General features: G+C 47.2%; 1 protein-coding gene and 1 long non-coding RNA gene across 7 annotated transcripts in view; one reads left to right on the top strand and one right to left on the bottom strand.

The window, feature by feature from the left end:
• The window catches only part of DLG1 (discs large MAGUK scaffold protein 1), a 143,260-nt gene extending 139,535 nt beyond the window's left edge, over positions 1-3,725 (bottom strand). For 3 of the 5 annotated variants that reach the window (XM_021393512.1, XM_021393510.1, XM_021393509.1), the window contains exons 1-2: positions 3,404-3,724; positions 3,124-3,255 (exon numbers count right to left, since the gene is read on the bottom strand). In XM_021393512.1, the coding sequence (XP_021249187.1) occupies positions 3,124-3,255; positions 3,404-3,422 (151 nt within the window). In that variant the 5' untranslated portion in view covers positions 3,423-3,724. Of the gene's footprint in view, positions 1-3,123; positions 3,256-3,403 lie in introns of all 5 variants that reach the window. The other 2 variants (XM_021393513.1, XM_021393511.1) reach the window with 2 other exon arrangements.
• LOC110397345 lies at positions 4,111-5,153 on the top strand. Of its 2 annotated transcripts, none has more exons than XR_002437715.1 (2): positions 4,111-4,903; positions 4,979-5,153. It is a non-coding gene; the product is annotated as an uncharacterized LOC110397345 (long non-coding RNA). The 2 variants fall into 2 exon arrangements; XR_002437716.1 differs by having other exon boundaries at positions 4,111-4,571.

Below are 12,670 nucleotides of genomic sequence, written 5' to 3' on the forward strand. Positions count from 1 at the left end.
GCTATTTTTAACAAGCAAGAAATCAACAGGTAGAAAAGACAGCACATGACCCTCAGAAAGTAAAATAGGAGATTTACTTAAAAACAATGCTATTTCTCAAGCTGACTTTAATTAAAGGCTGCTAGTATCCATTTAATTAAAGCACCAGACATCGTTATACTTGGCTGGCTGAAGCAAATAAAATGGAAACACCACATTACAGAACACGGAAAATCAAAGACAGGCTTTTTCACAGACGGTTTGAAGGAGGTCACTGACATTTGGTTACCAGTATTGTTACTAACTTAAAATTACTGCAGTTATTTCACTTACAGATATAACATTGATGTGATAATGTCAGTTTTGTAACACTGTTCACACTGACTAGTCACTGCCCTAATTCAAATCATTTTAAACCAAAATGTTATATTTAAGAAGCGGGTCAAATTTGTAAGATTGTTGAACTAAAATTTGTTGGAGAAATTAAAGGAAAATATAATGTGGGAAAAAAAAAATTCTCAGATGTGAGAATATCACTTATTCTTCAGTATCCAAACTGAAATTCACAAAGAACCTAACAATTCCTTCACTTTGAAGTAAATAGATAAAATATTCCTGAATATTCCTGGAAGAGAAAACTACTGATTCCCTCCATTATAAATTTGAAGATACATTCCTGTACATAAAGTAATGACTATTTCTTGCTTGAAACAACAGCATTTGATTTCCAAGTTCAAAACCACACTAAAAAAGATGCACAAATTTAACAGCAAATCCTGACTGCAGCCCTCACAAACATTCTCACCTACCACAGACAGGCGGGTCCTGGAGGCAGAGCAGCAAGCAGGCAGAAAAAAAGTACAAAAAAAAGTGGAATGGAAGTCATTTTTTTTGTGTTTATTGGGGTTTTTGTTTAAAACAAACCCAGCAGAAACTAGAAGTAGCATGCTTTCTAGAAGAAGCACCTCCATGAAAAATAAATTCATAGTTGAGCTTGGAAGCTTCTGTCAGGGCAGCTGTGGATATTTAAGCTGGAGACACATCACAACTCCTTTAAAGTCACACCTGAAAATCAGCTATGAGATGATTACAAGCGCAGTACTCCAGGTAAGCCCAACTTGCAGCACAGCTTCATGCAGGCTGTTTCAAAATCTCCATGGCAAGAGGACAGGCAGGAACTGACCCAAGGGCTTCCCCACCAACGCAGCCGTCTCTCACGCAGCACCTTTTCCAGGGAGCCCCCTACTCCTTGCAGGGAGCTGCCCCCCTTCCAGGGGGCACCAAGCAGTAGTCACGCTGTATAAAGATGTTGCCAGAACCACAATAGCCAGGAGCAGCCTGCCATGAGCAAGTATTTCTCCAATGCATTTCCAGGAAAGGAGAATGATAAAGGAAGAATACTGAAGTTGACAGCATCAGTTGCTGGGAAGTTGCTCTGTGCTATCGCAATTCAGAGAAACAGTTTGGAGCACAAACACATGCTCATTAACGTACAATCATACAGTTAACCACTAAATGCAAAACTAACGTAATGCTCCCAAGAAGCACAACACCTGTGGTGTATGCTGAGAGCAACAGAACCGGACAGAATCAAAGACCCCATGGCTGCAGCAGAACTTCTGACAGATCAGAAAAGAGGCAATGCAGCCCTCCAGCAGGCACATGGAAGCCCCTTGATTGAAGAATGCTGCTGCCCAGTGCTAAGTTACAGAGACAACCTAGCTCCGGATACAGGTTTTACAGTAAACTGCTCCTTGCAGGTTATGATACCAAGGGCCATTTCCATGCCACTGACTAGCATCTCATTCAATTAATAACTAACAGCAAGATTTCCTAGGTGAAAATAAGAAGCATAGCTGCCGTATTAAGTTCCTGATACAAAACTTCAGCAATTTCATCCAGCAATGAATGAACTCTGTTCACACAGCGATGCATAGATCCTCAACGTTGAGCTGCTTCGCATCAACTGGGTGCTGAAAAGAAATGCACACAGCTTCAGCAAGTAAACCCTTTCTGGAAGCGTCCTATGGGAACAGACCTATTTGCACAACTACCTTTCATGAACGTATCTGGGAGATATTCCATAAGATGACCAACCTCTGAAAACGCACCTGAAGATGAAACAAATGCTCCAGGAGAAAGCACTTCACATACAGCAATGTTTTGCCCGTCCTCATGTTTCTACCACAACAGAGATTCAAAGAAGATACAGCACCATGAAGCTGTACACTTGTGTGACAACCTACATACGCTGCAAACTAGGTAACTGCAAAGTAACAGAGAAACCCACACTGTCTACAATGTTAATAACACAGTTTACACACAAGTTACTTTGTTAAAAAGGAAAGGATATGAAACTTAAGGAAGTTTTTACTCCTGGTTGTCAAAGGTAGCGTCAACCAATCGGGAAGGAACCACGGCTCCCTGCCTCCTTGCAGAAGTTGCAAAGTCAGGTCAGGATTCTGCAAGTTGCGTTTATACTCTGCCTGTTTATTTTGTTCTGTTTGTTTTCTAAGAGATGCGCAGGAAATTCAAAGCTTCACAGAAGAATTTCAACAATATTTACACTAACATATTCAGAGAAAAAGCACTGAAAGCTCTCTGATCTGGGAATTAGCGAGGTTTTCACTGCACCTCAATATGTAACCAAAGAGAAAAGATCGCTGTAGCCTCCCTACAACATTAGAGATTTCCCTCCATTTACTTTAACTCTGGAAATATACAATTTGCAGCATTTTTAGGGATCCTTCAGCATGGAGATTTGCTCGAGTTCTAATTTAGAATAAAACCACTTCAACTCGCTCATTACCCGCTTACGTTCAGACTCACAACTAAAATATATTCCTTATAAATTGTTTCAATCCGTGGAAACAGACGTGGAAAACCCGCCTGCACCGAGCAGCCCGCACAGCACAGCCCGGAACAGAGACACTGCCCGGCCCGGCACTCGCAGGCTAGGCAGAAAACTCACAGCAAGTAAGTGACAGAAAACCGCCGATCGTAACAGCACGTGTGCGAGCGTACCACACACAAACACAGCGCCGAGGAGCACGAGGGCTCCGACAACACAGCAGACCGCCTCCCCTTACCCACACCGCGAGCGGCAGCGCAAGCGAACCCAGCCCGAGCGGAGCCCGAGCTTACCGATCAGCGCCTGGAAAAGGTTGCTCTGGAAGATGCCGATGACCCGCTCGATGGAGTTCCGCAGCTGCCGGTCCTCCGCCTGGCTCAGCTTGGAGCGGTACTCCTGCAGGAGGCGCAGGGCGCGCTGGGTATCTGCGGGCGGACACGAGACTCGCTGAGCGCGGCACAGGTGGGTGACCGCGACCACCCCCGCGCTCGGGACCGCCCCACGCGGCGCGGCCGCTCCTTTGTCCGCGGCCGGCACCGTGCCCGGCTCGGCTCGGCTCGGCGCGGCGCTCACCTTGTTTCCTGACGGGCATGGCGCCGCGCGGCTCCGCCTCGCAAACTTTGAGCCCGAACCGGCGCGGGGCGGCGGCGGCGCGCACCCCCTGCCGGCCGGGCGCGGGGGGACCGCCCCGCCCGACCCACCGCCCCGCGACAGAGAGACCCTCCCGGCGGCTCCGCTCGGGGCTCCCGCCGCGAGGAGCGAGACGGGCCGGGAACGCGGCGGGACGGGCCGGGCCGAGCACGGGGCAGCTGGTGCGGGCAGGACTGGGCTGGGCGCGCGCCGCCGCCGCCTCCCGCTCTCACCGCTCGGAAATTCCAAACTTTCCAGCCAAAATGGCGGCCTGGAGGCTGGGGGGAGCGCGCCCCCCCCTCCCACGTGACCGGGCCCGGCGGCCGCCCAATCAGCGTGCGGAGCGGCCCGGGGCCGGTACCTAAGCGGTGGGGCGGGGGGAGGAGGCAAGGTGAGCTCTCGGCGCCCGCCTTAAAGGGGCGGTGCGCGGCCGCCCGGCCCGGCCCCGCGGCCGCCGCCGCCGCTTTGTCCCGCCGGCGCCCGGGGCGGCTCCCTCTCGGCCCGCGGGGACCGCTCCGCCCGGCGGTAGCGGCGCAGCTCCTCCGGCGAGGCCCCTCCGTCGCGGCGCGAGGCGCTGCCCGCTGCCCGCGCGGGGCAGGCACACCGCCACAGGTGCGCGGCTCCCGCTGCTGAGCGCCGCCCCCAGCAGCACCGCACGTGCGCGCGGCAGCGCCGGGCTGAGCTCGGACGCGGCTCCGCGGGAGCGGTCCTCCCTGAGGCACTCCGGGGGGGCAGGGGGCGGGCAGGCGGAGCGCTGCGTGGTGTGAGAGCGGAGCGGGGACCGAGCCCCGGCGGGGACGTGCGGACGGAGGGCCTCCGCAGCGCGTTCTGTGCCCTGCTCGTGGGGCAACGTTGTGTTACCGTTGGTGGCTTGGGGCAATTCGAGGGGCCGCGCTGGGGGCGTTGTTTATTTCTCAGCTCGGTGGGAGACCGCGTCTAAAGCGCTTTAGAACCCACGTGCACAGCGCGCGTCCGGGAGGCGGAGCTGGAAGTCAGAGCCCATCCCGCCGCTGGGATTGCACATCCCAGTTCGCATCTCTAGTTGCAGTTTTGGATACAGACGCGGCTGGAAACATCCCGGTGGCTGGAAAGAGCCTCCCGGGCAATGCACGTGGGTTTGAAAGTCTAAAAACCAGCACTGCATTCAGCCGCGGTCCTCACCTAAAGAGAACTGACCCAGCAACAAACCCAGACCCAGAACGGGCCTCTGCTCTGCTCTAGCCCCTCTGTTTGGTGCATACATTTGCACCAGGAATTCCCCCACCTCCCACAGCTTTCTGCCATGAAATAGTTCATGGAGCTCTGTGAAGAAAACAGAACATGCATTCAGTGTTACTGACATACATTCCCATTTCCAACATTACTTGACCTATTTCCATAGCTTCAGAGATTTGGCAGTCGCTGGTTGACCGGTCCACGTATCTTCAAATGAAACCATGTTAAGTAAGGAGGGACGTAGGCTTCCATCATTGGCCTCATCTGTTTGCACTATTTACAACACTGAATGTACTCTAATAGGGTCCACGTTCCCCTTGATGTCAGAGGAATACACATGCACGAGGAGAGGAAGAGCAGCCCAAACTTAGCCAGCAGAAAGAAGGCATCCGCAAGAGTGAGGCTGATTTGCTGTCTGACAAAAACATGTTATTACAATGCAAAAAAAAAAAAAAAAAAAAAAAAAAAAAAAAAAAAACTTGCAATTAAACAAACTACCATAAAGAAACAAGTTTTTCTTAATTGAGACTTGATGTTCTGGAGGTTAAGTTTTCAGTAAAATATAATCCCATAACATACGGTCTTTGTGCTGGGGATAGAGGAATAATCCCATGTAGCACCCTGAGATGGCATTTCTCACTTGTTACTCATGCTCCAAGAAAAATAAATAAATAAATAAAAGAAGAAGAAAACATCAAAGAAGGGTCAGGGTTTGGGATCAGCGAGTCAGGAAGCAATTAGGTGAGCCCTAGTGCACTTCAAAGGGGGGGGGGGGGGAGGGCTGGTCCTGGCATCGCTATTTCAGTTCTAGGGGATATTTGTTGATTCCAAATGGTTGAACCAGAATGCATAGCATGAAACTTTAGAGTACAGTTTGGAAATTCCAGCACATACAGAATGGCAAACAGCACTTTCACCAGTACACTGCAGTAAGGGTCTGTTGTAGAACTGTCCTTTATTCCATGCCTTCTTGTTGGGGATCCAGCCCAAAGGGTATTGTGCCAGTCCCACAGAGTGGGGGAAAGTGGGGTAATAACCAAAGGATCACTTATGACGTTGCTTGAGCAGTGGCATTTAAATCAAACCATTATAGGCAGCATACAGAAAGGCTTGTGCTGGAATTGTGACTGATGTGATGAGCACACAAGTCAGCATTATGCTGAGCTCAGCAAGTCCTGGCTCTGGTCCAGAATGATCCTCAGCATAGGAACACCAGAACAATTACACCAAGAAGCTGCCTGCCTCCATTGTAGCCCTCCTAGCCACAGATATGACCCAGCGTGTGACAGTCCCCGTCCCTGCCACTAAAGTCCTTCTTTTGCCATGGCTTGCAGCAGCCCTTGTGGGACCCTGGGACAGTTTTCTGGTGACATTTACTCACATCAAGTTGGACAGTCATACAGAAGGTGTCGTACTGCTAGAATCAATACTAACGTCGGCAAAATAATAAATAAAATTGCTGCCTGTTGAAGTGGAATGAGTCAAACTCAAAGAGCTTTTCATACCAGGGTTGCTAACAAGAGAAAGCAGAACAATACCACTGATCCTCTCAGTCTTTGCCATCTGTGTAGTGCCCGGAGCCTAGAAGCAGCCACCATACAATGTGCAGTGCTGAGCTGTGGCAGCAGTATGCCCAAACAGGTCTCCTGCAGCTGCAGAGAGGCTTTCACTTCACTTCCCCTGCAAAGTCAGTGCAATGTTTCACAGCTAACTGGGGAAGCAATGAAGCTAATGAAGCCTAATTTCCTCTGGCTGTTAAGGAATAAAGCTTGAGTGAAGTTAGCTTGTTCATTACGCCCATCTGGATTCTCTGATGCCTGGTAAGTTTGGATCACGGGCCACAGCCTTACCTTCCTGCTTTTCAGGGCCATGTTTTTTCATTGTGATCTGTAGTTTTACAGAATAAAAAGAGATATAGACAACTTCTGGAAGAGTTCTGCTTAAAGGAAAGCAATGGCAAGGTAGCCCGTGTCTTTCTGCAAAACTTTCTGGGTACATCCAGTTTCCATGAGGCTACTAATAATTCAAGCTGTTCTTTTCATTACAGTGTTCCGTTACTGGCCGTGTGCCTGTCATATACACTCAATTTTCAGTCAAAGTACCAGCTCACTCATATTAGCTTCTCTATTGTGGGTAATATAATTTGCTCCCTATCACTGAAGGATATAGAGAATTACAGGAAACAATACACCGTGCTCTCAGGGCACTTTGACCCGAAATCATCCCAGTTGTTAAAATCAAAGTTTTAATAAAAATCACAATTTCAGCTTATTTAATTAAGCCTACTCAGTGGAAGTCTTATGAGATCATCTTACGCAGCTTTGATCCTTTGATTTTAACCAGGGGATGCAGAGAATACAGAGTACAGAAAGTAGTTTCCCAGTAATATAAACTTTGTGTTCTTAAGTTGTTACCTCTATGTCCAACATTTGTCCTCATAGCTGAAATGTCTCTTGGTTTGATTGCACCTGCATCTGAACACAAGGATCCAGTGATGCATTGTTCTTATGGCTCGAGGGCCCAGCTGAGTGTGACCAGCACATTCCTGTTTACAAGGAGAGTGAGAGAGAACTTTTGCTTTGAGCTGTGGTTTTTTTTTGTTTGTTTGTTTTGGATGATTTTTTCCCCCTAATCTTAAGTTTTCTTCCTGTGTACAGTTTGCATTCTCCAACGCTGTCTGAGTTATTGTTGAATTAGGAATTTTGCACCTTATGAATAATGTCATCTCATCCTTCTTTTGCTTTTGCAATAAGGAATCTCTAGTAACTCTGGGACAATTCACCATCCTACAAAAGAGTGAGTTTTGTTATTCCACCAGCCTCAAGAACAAGAAAACTTCAGGGAATAGGGAGCAATGTGTGACTTCATTTCATTTTTTAGATTAAAAAAAGTGTTTATTCTTACCCGATGTATAGAATAACATAATTGAAATTTCTACAAACACGTAAAATTCAGGTCCTAGCTGCTAATGCCCAAATGCTTTCTGGACAACTACAGAATATGAAAAACAAAAGCCTATGACAAAATGCTAGTTATAACCCTTAACAATTACTGACAGTACAACACGCATCAACCCAGATCACCTTCCTCCACACTTTCTGTAACCAGGACTGTGTTATATAATATCAGCTTAACAGCTTCTTAGTTGACTTCCTGATGTAAAGATAAACATCATTATATAACCTGCCTATTTTAACTTTCTGAGTCAAACGAAGCAGAGAGGGTGCTGTGTTGTGTGGAATGAGTCCCTGTGAAATCCCGACCTAGAAGAAGAAGTAAACCCGCCGAGAGCAGATTCCATCCTGCTCAGGAGAGTCTTGCTGTGAGAAGTGCAGCAGTTGCTTTGGGTTTTGACTGATCACATGTAACAGGTGTGGTTAAAAAATTAGTTTTGCAGTTTTTCTATGACCAGTAGAAATTCTTACTCAATTAAAGTAAAATCTAGTCAGTTTAACTCTTACATCATATAAACATTTGACGTTCCCCCAGCCTCAAGCTGTAAGCTCCGTTTGCTCTGTGCAATGAGATTTTTGGTATTTGCAGGAGCTGCCTGAGAGCCCTGGCACTGCCCTGCATCAGGCTGGACATCTGTGCCTTAGCCACGCAGTCCAGCAGCACACGGCAAATTGACATCACTGCATATCACATCCAGATACCTTTGTTTCCCCAGCACGAACAATGCAGCACTTATAGCAGAGAGCGCAGGGCTGTGCCTCACACACCAGTGTCAGATCTACGAACCTCTGCTGCCACCACGTTGTCTATCACGTGCACCTGAGGGAACAAATACCCTATGAATTTTTGGATTACAGAGACATGCAAGATTAGCCGAGTCAAAAAAAAATAGAAAGGAAGTTTGACAATAGTGATTTCTTGTTGATAGAATCAAAGTCGTACATGTCAGAAGTTGCCTTCTTTAGCAGCTAAGGGATCACTTTACAAATGAGCTGTTCTTGCAAGGCATTCGGACATTGCAGTTCTCACCAAACACAGATGCATGCTGGCCTGGCCTCTCAGCACTATCCCCCAGCAATTCTGCCCTCTGCTAGGTGCGGGCTATACTGAGCACACCCGGATCACCAGCTTCCCACTTAACTATCTCCACTCCCCGCTGCTTGGTGCTGCAGAATGGCCCTACAAAGTTGCTGGAGCCAGCAGCTCCGCTGGCCCCCAGGGCTACCTCTGTGGTGAGCAGGTAACTGGATTATCAGGCACACCTTCCCTTTCATGGGCTTCTCCCTGCTTGTTTGCTAGAAACTTTGAGAGGATAAAGGTGACTACGTGCAATAGTTATGTGAAGGAAAAAAGGAATGCTAAAAAGAAAATTCAAGAAAGGTTTTGTCTTGTTTGGAATTTTGTGAATAATTTACATCAGAGGAGGGAGAGGCCACTGCTGAATGAAGCTGAGAGGTGAGTCCTCCGGTGTCACAGCTCTGAGTGAGCAGATACAAAACCTGTAAGGCCGTGCCTGGCTGAGCAGGCCCTGCTGACAAGAGCACCAGCTCTGTGGGGCTGCAGACGTCACCCACAGGAATGAATGAGTCCCTCATGGCCTTGGGTGATGCAAGCATTCGGTGGTGTTGAGCTCAAGCTAACAGGGCACTCCGCAGTGCCCACACAGCTCTTCTGTTTTATTTCGAGGCATGTTTGTGCGCAGAAAGTCCTCGTAAAGTGCAGTGTCTTCAGGACAAAACATTGCTTGGAGCCATCGCATATTTTTTTGTAATGCCTTTAAATACCAGTGGTATTGTTTTTACTCTTATGGACATAAAAGAGGCTGTCAGAATCCAAAGGAACCTGTTGTTGATTCACACACAGACTCCGGTTTGCCCTCTCAGTAAGTCCTCCATGATAGATAGCTCATTGAAGCTTTACAGCTTGAGTATCCCTTTTCTCAAATTCCCTGATGAAATACTGTTGCCAGTTGAGTTCAATAGAAATTGTAACAGTTTCTGATACATTCCTAAGAGCCTTGTATCAGGCTCTATGTATTACTTCCTAATACGTGGACCTAAGCTGCTGCCAACAGCTTGCGTGGAAAACCAACTTCTGCAGCTGGGCCCGGGGATCTGGCTGCTTGCTCCAAAAAGCTGTGGGAAGCTGGCTGCAAGCACCAAGCACACACACACGGAGACAACAAGCACTGCAATACCATTCACTACTGATAATCCAGTGCTTCTCATTCCTTCTGTTTCCTCTTTACTCCTCGCAAAACAATATTTTTGGAAATAAAAATGTTTCTCTTTTTTAAGATTTTTTTTGTGTGTGACAGGAAAAGAAATAAAAGTCTTCCACTAACCGTGGCTGTTCTTTTTAGCAAGGTAGAAAATGATGTCAAAGGCCATACCACATTCCTTCCCAGATCTATGCTATTGCAACAGCAGAGCACATGGAGTAACAAGTTTGTCCGATACTAAGACTGACTCATAAGGGCAAGAAAAGTTGGAAGACAGGTGTATGCTTGCAGTTCTCATCCTATTTCCTTGATAATTTAGATGTCTGACAGAAGAAAATATCATTCTGGTGATGCATAGGCTCTCTCTCAAGGAAGAGACAAAACTCAGCTATGAGGAAGAGCAATGTTTCTCTCAAAGCTGTGCTGAGTTTTGGGTTGATCAAGGATTGCTGTGAGCACCCAGCTCCTTGCTCCAGCGGTGGGCACAGAGGCTTGAGAGAAGAGTTCTGAGTTGCTGCTCTGGATTGAAGGACTTCTAGCTATTTTCCCAATCAGAAATAGCTCAGTTTTCTTCAGGCGTAATGCAGGTGTAGAACATGCCTCACATTTCAGAATCTCACTAAGGATTTGCTCAGTTATTAATTGAAAGCTCATTTGATTACAACTCTATCACATGCTGGAGGAGGCATCCAGTTTCACCGCTAACAGTTAATTCAGACTCCAGAGACATTGTCCTATTTAAAACAAACAGTAATCCAAAGAAAGAAAACTGTAACATTATTTATGGTATTACATTACAAATCAGATGAGATTAACCAACTCTGTTTCTAATCTCTTTACTATATGATATGATAAAACATGCTTGCCACATTAATTACTGCTGGCTAAGGCTATTTATGCAGCGTACATCTTTGGCATAGTCCCAGTGAATTCCTGATGCATCTTTGCCTCTGCAGATGCAGTTTTTCCTCCATCCTACCTTACTGTAACTAAAAATGAGAATTCTGTAGTTAGACCCTGCAGTGGGCCTCATGCTTGTATTTATACCAGAAACATCTCATATCTTTGAGGAATTAGCTAATGAAGAGTGCCAATTTCTGTCTGTGGCTGGAATTAGGTGCTAATTACTCACTGTATCTGCTTTCCATAGAGGCTCACAGAACTGCAAACACCGAAGAGAAGCTGCGTGAGGACAAAGCAGTCCCTCAGACCTCACTTGCTTAATGCTTTATGTGCGCTTCATCTCGGTTTGTGCAACTGGTATGGAAATGTCGGGTTCTGTTGTCCTGCTCCGTGCTGCAGCACTGTGCTCCCTGCACCAAGACGTGATGTCCTGCTGACCCCAGTCCTACTGGTGATGGGGTCAGAGAGATGTCTGCCTTTCAGCTCCTGTGGGCCTTCAGAAATGGCTCTATCCACGCTGTAAGTGTTGGTGAGTAAATGATGTGGTCTACCCCAGCGAGTTCAAATTAACATTTCTACATAATACAAGCACTTGCTGCTTTTTATAATTTTGTGGTAAGTTATTTCGGTACGCTCCTTGGATGGGTGGAAAGTATTTTTAAAAATGTGGAAAACATATAAACCTCCTCCAAGCACCCTGCAGATTTTACCAGCCCCACTCATGAACCAGCTTGGTTTTACGGCTGGTGCCCACAAAGGAAAGCTGTCCACCAGCCCCAATCCAACCCTCACAGCAGTGGCACTAGTAAAACCCAGGAAACAGCTCCACAAGCACCACAGAATGAAGTCATCAGCATCCTATCCCAACATGTTCTGCAGTGCTGGATACTGAAAGCAGAATATAGGTTTTCATCGTACAGATCCCAGTGAATTCCTAAGAGCGGTGCTGTACAAGCAGCACAAGAAAGCTTTCTTCAAGCAGTCCTACCATGCTTCTGAATGTCACCTGGGAAGGGCACAAACATTTCCCACAGGGCATCTCAGATAGGACTGCTGATAAGAAACATCTGAGCTGCCTGCACTGACTGCATCTGCCTTTTGGGAATGGGTGAGATGGACTTATTCCACGTTAGAACAAACATTTGAAACCATACAAATCTGAATGGGGAATGATCTGGCAGTGGTTCTGTGTGTCCCTCTGTAGCTTTGCAGGTCAGGCACGCTTATAGTGGCAGTGGGGAAGCCCTGCGTCCACGAGCAACATCTTTGGGCAAAGGAGTGAAGTAACACATTCTCCTCTCAGTGGGGGAGGTGGCTGGATTGTCTGTCCTAATGAATATCTCTGGCAGTTTTACTACATTGTATTACTGCACAACATTCCCTACGGTCTCACATTACTGCTTCCAAATCTCTCACATGTGGTACATGAGGAAACAGCCACTGCTGCTTTTTCTGACTGTATTAGGGCACAGGATAATCATTAAGTCAGGGAATGCTTACAAGGGCCAGTGTTGCTTTGAACGCAAACAGGCAACTAACCAGCTCCTAAGCAGAGCAGCGTACCTCCCTATCCCTTGCTGGCTGTGGGATTGTTCTGGTTGTCACCTAACACCGACAGCATTTGGGGTACAGCTGCAAAAACAGCTCCCCTTCTGGTAGGCTCATTACAGCATTCTTTTAAGCATAACCTGGGGCTGCTGTTCTTAACTTGGGCTGTAACACATGGCCCTTCACAGAAGATAAAACTAATTTTTCCTCTACTTTTATTGGCAAAAAGAACAATCGGAGTTCACACGTTGCCTACACTGTGCTGAGGAAACAGAACAACAGCCTTGCCTGATGCCTAGCTGGGACTGGAGCCCATGCAGCTGAGGGGCTAATAGCATGGATGGGTATATCTCCCTCTTTCTTGGGTC

This window comes from Numida meleagris, chromosome 4, assembly GCF_002078875.1.
Source record: "Numida meleagris isolate 19003 breed g44 Domestic line chromosome 4, NumMel1.0, whole genome shotgun sequence".
Taxonomy (NCBI): Eukaryota; Metazoa; Chordata; class Aves; order Galliformes; family Numididae; genus Numida; species Numida meleagris.